We start from the raw sequence: 13,481 nt of genomic DNA on the forward strand, positions 1-13,481 counted from the left end.
ACTAGAACTGCCTGGGGCTACTTGTGTCTCCTGACAGCTCTTTGAGAAATTCTGGCCGGCAAGCAGAGAGGCTGGGGAAAAGAGCTAATGTGAATATCCTGAGAAATTTCTGTGTCAATCAGGAGAGGCCAGGTTACTGTTTAGAAACAAAACCCTCCGAAATCTCTGGTGTACAAAACAAGATTTCAGTTCTTGCTCATGTCCAGCACAGGTGCGCCTCAGCCAGTGGTAATCCCGGAGAGCCTGGGTTAGAGGAGGGGACTGCCATCCTGAAAGCTGTTAGTCCCCTTGTCAGAGCTCTGAATCATTGGGCAGGCTGGTCACATGCTCACCCAACCAGAGGGGTGCCCAGGAGGCACAGTGAGTAGCACTGGCCACCACAGCTCACTTCCAGAATAATTTCTCCACAACCCTGGCAGCATTTTTCTTTTTTCCCTCCGTAATGTCATGTCAAACATTAAAAAAAAAAAAAAAAAATGCAGAAAATCCCAAAGTATAAAGTAAAAATCACCTGTAAATCTAACACCTTAGGATAAAACCTGTTAACATTCTAGTGTATCTGTTCTGTCTTTATTCTAACCATAGATACCTCCTATAATGTTTTTAGTGGTTGTATAGCACTGCATCATATTCCTGAACCTTTATTCAGATTCAGTCCTGATTTTTCAACCTTAGATTTTATTTACTTATTTTTGCTATTATAAACAGTATTCTGTAGCATATCTTTGTAGATAAATCTGGAGAGTTCCAGTTTTCAACTAATATTAATTGCCGTAGAATCTACCCCAGATTGTGTGTTTACACTGGGAAAGTCTTATATCAATTGGTTTCTCATACTCTGCTAATAATCACAGTGTGGACTTGAAAAGGACACTTAGTTAATCTATTTGGGCCTTGATTTTCTCATTAGTACAATTGCATTTACAGAACTCAGTGCTGCATAGGATATTGTAGATGTGTTTCAGACGGTTTCCTTATTAAATGTGTTTGGTGATGTGGAGTACCATTCTCTTGCTCTTAGAGATATTGTGGACGTTAACCTTGTAAGGCTCCGAGTAATCCTGGTAGGGAACCCTGCTTGATTTGACTTAGCCTCGGATTCCCCCAGACTTTTCTAGAGCATGGGCATTATCTCTGAGGCATCATAAGACATGCTGTCCAGTAAGTCTTCTATGGTCCTGCAGTCTGGGAAACACTGGTGATCTCCAAGATCCCTTCAGTTCTCGATTCACCTAGACACTCTTGGATTTCTCAGAACGCTCCTGCTCTTATGTTCACTGTCACTCTTCTTGCCATGGTTCAAGAAGCCTGCACTTTGAAAGAAAAAGAAGAAGATAGCAGGAGGGGAAGAATGAAGGGGAGTAAGTCAGAGGGGGAGACGAACCATGACAGACGATGGACTCTGAAAAACAAACTGAGGGTTCTAGAGGGGAGGAGGGTAGGGGGATGGGTTAGCCTGGTGATGGGTATTAAAGAGGGCACATCCTGCATGGAGCACTGGGTGTTATGCACAAACAATGAATCGTGGAACACTACATCAAAAACTAATGACGTAATATATGGTGATTAACGTAACAATAAAAAGAAAAAGAAGCCTGCACTTTGGTTCTGTTTCACAGAATTGAAGAACTAACCTGTGGTGGGATGGTGGAGCAGGTCCAGGAAGCCTTCGGCGAGACCATGACCTCTGTTGTGTCTCTGTGTGCTCGTTACCCTATCGCGTGTGCAAATAGCATCGGACTTTTGTGTACCATACCTTATACCAGGTAAGGAAGGCAATGCTTTTTATTGTGGGTAAGTTACACTGCAGTGCAGTTGCTTAAAAAAAAATATTTTTAAATTAAAAAATTGGGTGAGGGCGCCTGGGTGGTTCAGTCGGTAAAGCGTCTGCTTTCGGCTCAGGTCATGATCCTGGGGTCCTGGGACTGAGTCCTGCGTCAGGCTTCCTGCTGAGCTCGTGCTCGCTCCTTCTCTGTCAAAGAAATAAAATCTTTAAAAAAATTTTTTTTAATTTTTAAAAATTGGGGTTTTTTTTACTTTGATTATCCAGTGACACTATCACTATGATTAAATGAGCTTACCTCCTGACAAGACACCTAAAGTTATTATGGAAATTACATATTGTTGAATTCCTACATGATCAGAAGGGGCCAGTAGGGATTATATTACATTGTCAAAATGGAGAGGTTTGAAAGAAAGTAAAAGATCTCTAGGAAATTTTTTTAACATATTTGGCAAAAATTTTTTACAAATGCATTTATTTTCTCAGTGACCTTATGAATCCCCTTACAATAAAATACATAAGTTTTGGGGCGCCTGGGTGGCTCAGTTGGTTAAGCGACTGCCTTCAGCTCAGGTCATGATCCTGGAGTCCTGGGATCGAGTCCCACATCGGGCTCCCTGCTCAGCAGGGAGTCTGCTTCTCCCTCTGACCCTCCCCCCTCTCGTGCTCTCTATCTCTCATTCTCTCTCTCTCAAATAAATAAATAAAATCTTTAAAAAAAAATAAAAAGTAAAAAAATAAAATAAAATACATAAGTTTTTTGTATTATGGATGGGAACGTTGAGTTGATTCTATCAATTTTTACTTAGCTATTCTATATGAACAAACCAAAACTTGAAGTTCCTTATTTATGAAGGAAATCCTCATTGTAGAGAAATATTTCTGTGTTCAGTTATGCATGGTAGTATCCTAAGTAATAGACAAAGAACTGTGCTGACTTGTTTTATGCCCCTTTGATAACCTGGATCTTCAACCCGAGGGCTGGACAGTGACGTTTATTCTGTGTAACCCTTTCCACCTGGCCCAGGAGTGAAGAGAAGTGCCTGGTGCGCAGTGGCCTCGTTCAGCTCATGGATCGACTGTGTAGCTTGAGCAGTCAGACGGAGTCCAGTTCCAGTGAGAAACAAACCAAGAAGCAGAAGGTGGCCACCATGGCCTGGGCAGCTTTCCAGGTGCTGGCCAACCGCTGTGTTGAATGGGAAAAAGAAGAAGGTAAGGGGCAGGATTCCATTCTAGAATTCATTGATTTCTTCTGTTGACATGTTTACTTAATTTGTGCTGGCTGGGGGAAAGAAAGGCTGTATTAAATTACGTAATCAGATGGGTTTAATTAATGATTTCATGAGAGCCTCTTCATCAGCATCCTTCTCGGAAAATTTATGGCTACACTATGATGTTAAATAATATCCTAGCCCAGAGCACCTGGTGCTAAGTGAAATAAGCCAGACACAGAAAGACAAATACTGAGTGATTTCCCTTGTATGTGGAATCTAAAAAAGCCAAACTCCTAGAAACCAAGATTAGAACGGTGATTGCCAGGAATTTTAGGAGGAGGAGGAAGTAGGGAGATGCTGGTCAAGGGGTCAAACTTCCAGTTATAAGATGAATAAGTTCTGGGGTCTAATGAACAGCATGGTGATTATAGTTAATACTTTATCACATTCTTGAAAGTTGCTAAGAAAGTGAATCTTAAATGTTCTCAAACCATACACACACACACACACACACACACACACACACACACACATACACACAGAAAGGTAACTAACGAAGTGATGGATGTATTAACTAGATTGTGGCAATCATTGCACAATATATATACATATCTATATATAATCACGTTGTACACCTTTTAAAAAAATCACATTCTATAATCTAAATTGTATATAACTTGTATTTGTCAGTCATCCCTCAATAAAGCTGGGGATGGGGGTGGGGAATGATAACCACCCTGAAAAAGAGTACAGTAAGCCGGGAAATCGAGACGATATCTTTCATGTTCTTTTTGTCAATGCTATCAGTCTCCAAATAAATATTGCTATGAAATAGCTAAGTAGCACTTAGTTGCATTCAGGTGCTACTTCCTAACTATATTTTTACCATCCCAGTTGAAAAAGTAAAGTTGAAGGATGATGTCTCCATGATATCCCAGGCCTGTTTATATAGCTTGGTTACTTATCTGTTCATTCATTCACTGTGTGCTTTATTGTCTTGAGAGTCAGGCATAAGATGAACAAGGCATTGCTCTTCCTCTTAAGAAATATGGTGCTGTGGGGGAGATAGACCAATGAGCAAATAATTGTGTGGTTGGTGCCGTAATTAAGGTGCCTGTGAAGTGCTGCGCCAGCACAGAGGTTCCTACAGACCAGCTGTGCTAGAGATCAGGCAAAGCTTCCCAAGAAGGTGACATGTGAGTTATTCTTACAGGTTAAAGAACATTTCCGTGCAGAAAAAACAGTGTGTGTAGGCACAGGGATCCAAGAGAGCATGGGAAGTTCAGGAAATGACAACTAATTTGTGTGGCTTTTTATAAGAGCTGCTTGGGAGGGGGGTACTTCTGGAGCTACAGTGAAAATGAAAGTTCCCAAAAGGTCTTTAATTGTGTTTAAAGAGAGAGAAGGTATGAATTAAAAATCAAGATGTTTTCATCACAGTAAAAAAAAAAGGGGGGTAATTCTTCCCTGTTAATTGAAGTATATTCCTTGTTTGGTGTGAATTATATTCAGTTTTTGTTAAGAATAATGTCTTTCCCCAACATTGAATCGTTAACCTTTTTTATGTGCAGATGTTCTCTAAGGAGGAGACACTAATTGGGTAGCTAATGGAATACTGAGCAGGTTAAAGAAAAATCGGGCAAGAGGAGCGCTTAATGTAGGGAGGCTGAGAGAGGACTCGCCACACCTGCAGGCTTACCATGGCTTCCTTGGGTTCTCACCTCGCTTTTTCTCTCTCTTTTCTTTTTTTAACTCTGAAGGCGGCTCCACAGAGGCGGTACACTCAGGTCTGGCCCGTCAGGTGTCCAGCCTTCTCACCAACCATCTTGCCCGAGCAACTGAGTGCTGTGGTAACCAGGCTGCTGGGAATGACGCCCTCCAGGACGTCCTCAGTCTTCTCAATGATCTCTCAAGGTATGGAACGCCCAGCCAGAGCTGTGAGAAAAAGTGGCTTTCCTCTTGAGTGATTGGGGTTCCCTTGGGTGGTGATTGTCTTTTGAAACACCTAAATTACATGTTTCTGCTTAAAGAACAGTGGAGAATAAAATCATTGGAAAAATAGGAGTTCCAAAATGCGAGGATCATTTAGGTGAATCTCTACATTATAAAACGATACCATGTGCTTTAATAGTTTGCTGGTAACAGCTGCTAGCCTTTCAAGTCCATGCAGTTGCATCGAGTAACCCAAAATCCTTACCCTCATTACAGCAAGATAATCAGTCAGGACCTGTAGTTGACTTGTTCTCATGCTGGTGTCTTAAAAAAGAAGACAATCTGTGGAGGTTTGATACCATCCCGTGTGAGCCGTGAGGCCCACACCCGCTTGTCCACATAAGGCTACTTGTTCTTTGGCTTCTACTGGACTTTTTCTTCTCAGCAAGATGCCACAGGGCCTGTACAATGCTGTGTGAGCCCTTTGGTCTTGAAGCTTAAAAAGGAATAAAAGACTGAAGGGAAAGTCTTCCTAGTTTGGGTCGTGAAGTTGTAGTGCTCTGTGAACCATGCTGAACTATAGCATCGCAGTTCAGTAAATTTCATCAGGGATCAGATAATACTCAAAGATCTTTCTTTTTAAGTACTATTGATTGGGGGCGCCTGGGTGGCTCAGTGCGTTTAAGCGTCTGCCATCAGCTCGGGTCATGATCCCAGCGTCCTGGGATTGGGCCCCACATCGGGCTCCCTGCTCAGCAGGGAGTCTGCTTCTTCCTCTCCTGCTCCCCCTGCTTGTGTTCTCTCTCTCTGAAATATGTAAACAAAAATCTTAAAAAAAAAAAAAGGTTCTATTGACTGGTCAGTTGAGAGCTTTCATTAGATATTTACCAAAAACCTTAGTTCTCCTTCATAAAAACATAGTGCCAAATCCGTGTCTTCCTCACGAATCAGTTCATCTTCATTTAGGGAGCTCTTGCTTCTGAATTTCTATAGACCAATATGCCCAGCCTTGTGTACCTTTTCTTCCTTCTTTTTCAGGAGTCACATAGGTAAAGCCATCCTGAGCCAGCCAGCTTGTGTGTCCAAACTCCTCTCTCTGCTGCTTGACCAACGCCCGTCTCCAAAGCTAGTCCTTATCATTCTTCAGCTGTGCCGGGCGGCACTCCCACTGATGAGCGTAGAAGACTGTGGAAACGTGGAGCTCCCACCATGGAGCTACTCCGTTCCCTCCCTAAACAGTGAGCAGGAGGATCCCAGCGACCCAGCATCCAAGATTGCCTCATTGCTCTTAGCAAAGCTGGCAGATTATGTAGTCCCAGGTGAGCAGCTGGTTGGAGAATGGCACTGAGGTGCCCACTTGCTGGGGGCGGCCAGCCTGAGCTTTCCATTGTTGGTTAGCTGCTGCTGCCACACCTCCTGCAACGGAAGAGAGGGAGATGGGAGCGGGAGGAAGAGAGACTCCAAAACTAGAGTCCTCCCTGTGCAGGGGATGCACAGATAACACTGCCGTCGTTCTGTTCGCTTTTAAAGGATGTCAGACAGTTCTTTCTCCAACTGCTTCTGAACCTGACACTACATTGACAAAAACCAGTCCCAAGAATTCCTTAAAAGGAGATAAAGATCCTGGAGAAGAGAGTGAAGCAGTGGATGGCAAGCTGTCTATCTTTATCCACAAGCGGGAAGACCAGTCATCTCATGAGGTTCTCCAGCCGCTACTAAGGTGACTGATGATTGTAATAGCCACATGCCATCAGGCACTGACCGTGTCCCAGGCACTGTGCTCAGTAAGCCCCTTACATACATCAACTGTCCCAGCCCTCTTGACAACCCTAAGAGGTAATCACTGTCATCCCTGTTGTTACAGTGGAGAAACTGAGGCAGAGCTGAACCACAGACGCAGGCCTCTGACCACAGAGCCCAAGCTCTTATCCACAACTCGGTACTGTTTCTTCAGACCCAACAGAGAGCAAAAGCCCTGTTGAGAATGTATTGTTTGTGCTCAATGGAGAGTCTACAGTGTGATTTGGGCTTCGAGAAGGAATAATGCAGTCTGGTTTTAGTCATTGGCATCCTTCAGCCATTGGTAAATTTAAGGGATACCATTGACTGTGAGATGGAGAGATGAGAGAAACTTCTTTAACGCTATAATTCATTGAAGTATGAATGGTATGATTGCTCAATAAGGAAGTAAAAAAAAATACTTACCGTCCAAAGATTACAAACGCACGGGGCCCTGTTAGTGGGAGCGAGGACAACGGGAAGTCCTGCCACAGAACATGAGGGAATTTAGGACATGTGTGTATGTCTCAGGGGATGACTTCTTTCTTCAAATAAATGATGTGATGATGGTGTCATCCTCCTAATTGGTCTCTTGTCTGCCATCATGGCAACTGAAAGCACTAATGGGCCACTAGCATAAACTAAGCGGGGTCAGGCAGGTCAGTGCTAGATGCAGAAGTCGCCAAGAAGGATTCTTGGGCATTGCGAAACTTCACAGTACAAATTTGCTGAAGGAGTTTTTGGAGAGCCAGGTTTAAGAGGAAGAGGAAGCTGAATTATTAGATCCAGTCATTCACACCAAGGCATCCAACCCATGCTGTTGATAAAGTCCCTTCACTTTGGGATTTAGATCACTTACTGAGTGCCTCCCAGGTGCCAGGCCTTCCCTGCATTATAGGCTCAGATTCTCGATTTTGTTCAGCTTTTTAGTTTGTACGTCATTTTCATGTAGGTTTTAACTATCATTACAACTGTAAAAACAGCTGGTGTTTTAATCCCTAGAAGTGCTATAATTAAACAATAATAAATCATTTCCTTTTTGAAAAATTGCGTCTACTGTGGATTTTAAAATCCTGTCGTAGCATATAATGCTGGCCTGGCCAGTACTAGGTTGTCTCACAGCCTGCCGCCCCACCTTGACCTTGCCTGTAAGATCGTCACCTCTCTCTGCTTTCCCTTTTAGTAGCTCAGAAGGACGGCCCTTCAGACTTGGTACTGGTGCCAACATGGAGAAAGTCGTGAAAATGGATCGAGACATGACCAAGGTAACCCTAGTATGGAGACACCTGATCTGACAAGACCCATGATTGAGGGACATTTACCATACTTTAGGTTTGCAGAGACATTTAAGAAGGAAAGAAAAGGTTCCCAGAGGAGGCAGGGTGAGAAATTGAAGTCAGTAGTTTAACTGAAACCATTTTCAAGAGAACTGGTCAGAATCAATTTGTCATTAACGTTAAAAAAAAAAAATGAAAAAGAATTCTTGGTTTTGACCTAGAAGTTTTCCCTTAGCTCTCTTAAAGTTTTGCAGCCTAATAATACTTTAAAAGTGAGGGGCACCTGAGTGGCTCAGTCGGTTTAGCATCGCACTCTTGATTTCGGCTCAGGTCCTGTTTCAGGGTTGTGAGATCAAGCCCTGAGTTGGGCTCCGCGCTGGACACGGAACATGCTTAAGATTCTGTCTCTCCTTCTCTCTCTGCCCCTCCCCACCCCACGCACGTACGCTCTCTTAAAAAAAAAAAAAGTACTTTAAAAGTGATAAGATGTGAAGATTGAAAGAATAATAGATAAAGGGGCCCCTGTGTGGCTCAGTTGTTAAGCATCTGCCTTCGGCTCAGGTCATGATCCCAGGGTCCTGGGATTGAGCCCCACATCAGGCTCCCTGTTCTGCAGGGAGCCTCTCTCTCCCTCTCCCACTCCCCCGCTTGTGTTCCCTCTCTCACTCTCTCTTTCTCTGTCGAGTAAATAAATAAAATCTTAAAAAAAAAAAAAGATAAGAAATAGACACATAGCCCATAAAAAATATAAAAATATGCCCATGTTTACAAATTACACAATAAATGAGGGAATAAAAATAGTAATATATCATTTTTCACCTGTCAGACAAAGAAAACGGATAATACCCATTATTGTCAAGGTGAGGGTAAACTGGCATTCTCAAGTGTCCAGAGACAACCATACTTTTCATGGTTTTATTTGTAAAAAACAAAATAGAATCTGTATACCCATAAATAGGAAATTGATTAAAGAAATTATTATATGTCAATTATACCTTAAATTTTTAAATTTAAAAATTTAAATTATACACATACCATGAAGTACCATACAACCATAAAAAGAGCCAGGGTGATCTGTATATGCCAATATCAAAACACATCAGAGTTTGATAACTGATAAAAATTAAATAGAAAAACTGATCCATGATTATGTATGCCAGAATTTGTATGGAGACAAATCCAGAGGACTAACAATTATATGACTGGGTAGAGCCATGGGATGTTTATGGGAAGTTAACTTTCTACATATAGTATTTTAACATGTGAGTTTTTGAGAAACGAGCCTGGATTGCTTTGGTAATGGGGAAGCAGGCTTTAAAAATTAAGGAAGCGCAGGAAGGTGACAGTCTCAAACCTCCCTCCAGGGCGGCTGCTGTGAGGTGATCACAGAAGAGGCTGCAGCCGCTCTTCGGAAGGCAACCAAGTGGGCCCAGTCAGGCCTCATTGTCAGCGTCGGGCCACCTGTAGAGTCTGTCAACCCAGAGACTGTGAGTGGACTGTCCACAGGCGACAAAAAGAAAACCGCCCAGACCTCCATTTGCCGAGAGAGGAACTCTGAGCTCGCCAGGTAGTCTTTCCCTGTCCACACTTTTCTCAGATCTACTTTGTGATGGACTTGTTCTTAGGGCTTTAATTGTATATCATCCCCTTGACCTGCTGAAAATGAGGACTGAGGGCTCAAAATACCCATCTGAGGTTGTGGTGGGCAAATAGGGTGGCGCTCCTGGCTGAGTGGGCATCTGTAGCCAGAGGGCTGTTTTTTTCTGAGGAAGGTCACTACCAGGATCACCAGCTACAGTTTTTTGGAGTATTAGTAAACTCACGTCTTGCTGCCTTTACTTCTTCCAGACCAGCCCAGCTGTACACATGAACTCCTTTCTAGGAATAGACAGGAGGAATGAGTGTTGCCTCCGGGAAGTTTGTGAGCTCTTCTCTGTTTGCAAGCCAGGAATAGGTGCAGCATAGTGTCTTCCCTCAATCCTGATGGTTTATGCAGTTCAAGTTTGAGGTCTGTTGTTTCAGAGGATTCTTTAGTTAACAGAAAGAATATGAGAGAAGTGATTTAATTTAGCTTCTCTTTTTCTCAGTCAATGAAATCCACTTTTTCTTGTATCATTAGAAAAATTTTCCATCTGTTGATAACCCTAAAAGCCACTTCTCTGCATTCTTAACCATCGCTGGGCATTGACACTTTCCCTCTTGACGCTCGCAGGACTGACCCCGTCCGACCCTTCATCAGTGGGCATGTGGCGAACAGCATGGCTGCAGAAGTGATCGCCTTGCTTCATAGCTTGCTAATGGCACCCGAGTCAAATGCTGCTCAAATATGGACCACAACGGCAGAAAAGGTTAGCACAGTGTCACTGCTTAGCTGAAGAAGCGAGAAGGAAGTTTGTGTTCTGTTTTAGCATTTGAATCCTGCCTAGCGAGGGTCATTATCTAGTAAAGAGAGTTCCCAAATTGGCCAGATAGGCTTGTTAGTGGTTTTCCCCCCTCAAATTTGCTTTGATTTAGTCGTTTCACCTGTTAACCTGTGTCTCCTGTCACTGTCATTTCTGATTTTACAGAAGACGGGACCATATTCTCAGGGAAAGAATGGCACTCCTTGTTTCTCCTTCTTGCTTATGTTCAGCTGGTACCGACATTTAGGGAATCACGCAGCCTTGGTTTATTGGATTTGTAGTAAGTCCTTAGTGAGGATTTGTAGTAAGTCCTAGGGAGGCCTCTGTGATACATACTCCCTGAATGCTCTATCAGTAATTCATCATTATAGGTGGTAGTCTAGTTTCCTGAAAACTAGGGAGCTGTAATCAATTCCCGTTTGCCCACAGTCATTTTTCAAGTGATTGCCTTAAGGAAATTGGGTGTTGAGTTGTAGGCAGTAAGCTGTGATGGTTTTCCTTCAGATAAGTTTTTGTTCTACTTTAGGGGTTTTGTTAACAGTGTTTGATTCTCCCACATTCTGAGGTTGTGTGTTTCCAGCCTTGTCAAATCACATGAGGCAAATATGGTAAGATGTCAATGGTCAGTTGATAGTTATTTCGTCCCTCCCCTAGCCAGAGTTCCTTCAGTACATGGGAGCCAGCCACTGTTATGGACACTTCCATCACTCTTAATATCGATAATGACCAAAGCTTTAATTCCTACTACACGGCTGCTTCTTACATTTAGGTTCTGTCTCGTGCGCTGATGTACATTCCACAGTTGGGGAAATATGCAGAGAGCATTCTGGAAAACGGCAGCAGTAGCGGCAGGAAACTCGCCAAACTTCAGAGAATCGCCCGCCAGGCCGTCGCCGCACTGTGTGCCCTCGGAGGCTTCAAAGAGACCATCAAGATAGGGTCTGAGGTTCAGGTAACCAGCCAGCATTTCCCAAGTCCCTGCTCTTCCCAAGCTACTGCATTTATTGATTAACTGATCATCTGTAAAGGTGGTATCATCCACCCAGTTGGACAGAAATCCTAGTTCCTTCAAGCTAAATAAGGAATCTGAGAAACTCATGAATTCTAATCCACACTGTGCTACACGTTATTCAAATACTAGTACAGTACTGTATAATGTTAATTATAATACGTGTGTCCCATGGTGTCACTAATATTTTAATGTTGGAAGTTTGAGATTCTGCCCTATTGTGATCACCTTGACATATTATTTTAACTCCCATTCAGTGCTTGGTATCTGCCCTGTGATGAACTATTCCGGTAGTACCACTAACAACAGCTGTGAATTTACTTCTCCGCACCTCTCCCATGAGAGAGTTGCATAAACCGTCGGAGCTGGTCAGTGGTGCTAATCCATCTTTGTCTCTAGGTTTTAGGTAGAGGAATATCAGGAAGCATCGGAGTAGTGGCTTCTATCAATGAACAGGAAGGTATAGCTACAGTCAGATTCCCACCCATAGACTGTAGAAAGACTTCGCAAGCATCAGACACATTGACTATTCCATTGTCTAGACTTTGTGTTCCAAGGTCAGAGGTAAGGTGATTTTTAAATGCATTATTAAATGTCACTACAAATGGTAACCATACTGTCATGAAAAATGAACGTGCACACAGTACAGGGGCACAAATACTTGTTTATCTTAAGTGTTACTTGGGATGTATATTTTTATATATATATATATATAGGGCATAATTATTTAATAGTAACATTTGTGTGAAGATTTTCACCTAGATGACAAAACTCATTTCTTTGGTTAGGAATATTCCACAGGGTATTGTATGTTTAATTGCTTTGGTCTAGTTTGCAATTTTATGTATGGTGATTTTATTTTTTTAACTGAAATTTTGAGAATTAACTCCAGATAATAACACCCTCATTTCTTATAAACTAACTACTTGAATTTAACTTTTTGCCATGCCCCCCCACCACCATCAGGCACTGCCTCTTCATAAACTGTCCATTACTGAGAAGGTAGTACAGGCAGTCCAGTCCATGTTGCTTCCTCAGGAGGGAAGTCTCTCTATTCATACCTCACTTCCTGCAACAGGAGATGGGTCAGCTCCTGTGATGGCAGTCGTTCGGCTCCTGGCTGAAATAAGAACAAGGTGAGCACCCTCCAGAGATCCCCTAATGTGCTGAGGTGGTGCAGGCCACAGAGGCGGGGGGCCTTGCTGGGCCCCTCCACTCCTGGCTTAGTGGGTCCGCAGTGTGAAGTTCATGTCAAACTGAGAACAGAGACAGCTCTCTTGTGCTATGTTTACTACATTTTTGTTACATTCCCCAATTTCTGCAAGTTTTGTTGCATTGTGCAACTTCTGAAATTTAAAACATTGTAGCTGTTCCCCTAAGAAAATAAGTAAGCAGTCAAAAGGTGATCTGTTTCAGTATACACAAGGCTCCACTGCTTTGCTTTGGGAAAAGCACTTTGGTCTATTCCAGTGAATCTCTCTGCGACTTTACCTTGTTTAAATGGCTCGTGCTATGTTAATATACATCTGGTCCATCACTTTCCAAACTGATAAGGAGAAGAACTAGGGAATGCCCTCAAGTGGGAAGAGAAGTTACTTATGTTTCCAGATCAATCCAGTTCAGAAAAAAAGCAAGAGGAAAGGGGAGTTTGAACCTTTTTGTAAATTAGGGGACAAAGTTCATTGAAATGCTTTTCATAGTTAACTCTTTAGAGAATGAATATTGATGACTTTGAAATATTATAAATCTTTTAACATTAAGAGCATGCCTGGTCATGGCCCAGCTTTTAGAAGACAGCTTATTCTGTGAAGAATTCATACAACAGTGTCCAGCAGCTGTTGAAGTGCTCAACCTAGTAGCCCAAGAATGCAGTGCTGGTAAGTACCTGTGGCTTTCCTGTTTTATTAAGTGTTATCAGCACATTTCTAGTTTGATGATGGAATGCTAACATGCACACGCGCACGTGCTTGCACACACCCCCAACACACACGTCAAGTAGCTAAGCTCTATAGACAGCACTTAGCACAACTTTTATCCCAGATCTAGAAATGTAAATAGCTTTCAGTACGAACAAAGTAGGAAATC

General features: G+C 42.6%; 1 protein-coding gene across 12 annotated transcripts in view; it reads left to right on the top strand.

Moving 5' to 3' along the window:
* HECTD4 (HECT domain E3 ubiquitin protein ligase 4) overlaps positions 1–13,481 on the top strand; it is a 184,685-nt gene that overhangs the window by 113,487 nt on the left and 57,717 nt on the right. For 7 of the 12 annotated variants that reach the window (XM_073881102.1, XM_073881107.1, XM_073881104.1 and 4 more), the window contains 13 exons: positions 1,620–1,766; positions 2,811–2,995; positions 4,758–4,911; positions 5,968–6,248; positions 6,460–6,649; positions 6,794–6,868; positions 7,892–7,973; positions 9,350–9,552; positions 10,198–10,333; positions 11,157–11,339; positions 11,796–11,960; positions 12,363–12,532; positions 13,158–13,273. In XM_073881102.1, the coding sequence (XP_073737203.1) occupies positions 1,620–1,766; positions 2,811–2,995; positions 4,758–4,911; positions 5,968–6,248; positions 6,460–6,649; positions 6,794–6,868; positions 7,892–7,973; positions 9,350–9,552; positions 10,198–10,333; positions 11,157–11,339; positions 11,796–11,960; positions 12,363–12,532; positions 13,158–13,273 (2,087 nt within the window). The remainder of the gene's footprint in view (positions 1–1,619; positions 1,767–2,810; positions 2,996–4,757; positions 4,912–5,967; positions 6,249–6,459; positions 6,650–6,793; positions 6,869–7,891; positions 7,974–9,349; positions 9,553–10,197; positions 10,334–11,156; positions 11,340–11,795; positions 11,961–12,362; positions 12,533–13,157; positions 13,274–13,481) is intronic. The other 5 variants (XM_025889856.2, XM_025889859.2, XM_025889858.2 and 2 more) reach the window with 3 other exon arrangements.

Source organism: Callorhinus ursinus, unplaced genomic scaffold, assembly GCF_003265705.2.
Source record: "Callorhinus ursinus isolate GAN/ISIS: 27379988/994484 unplaced genomic scaffold, GSC_fseal_2.0 scaffold41, whole genome shotgun sequence".
Lineage (NCBI taxonomy): Eukaryota > Metazoa > Chordata > Mammalia > Carnivora > Otariidae > Callorhinus > Callorhinus ursinus.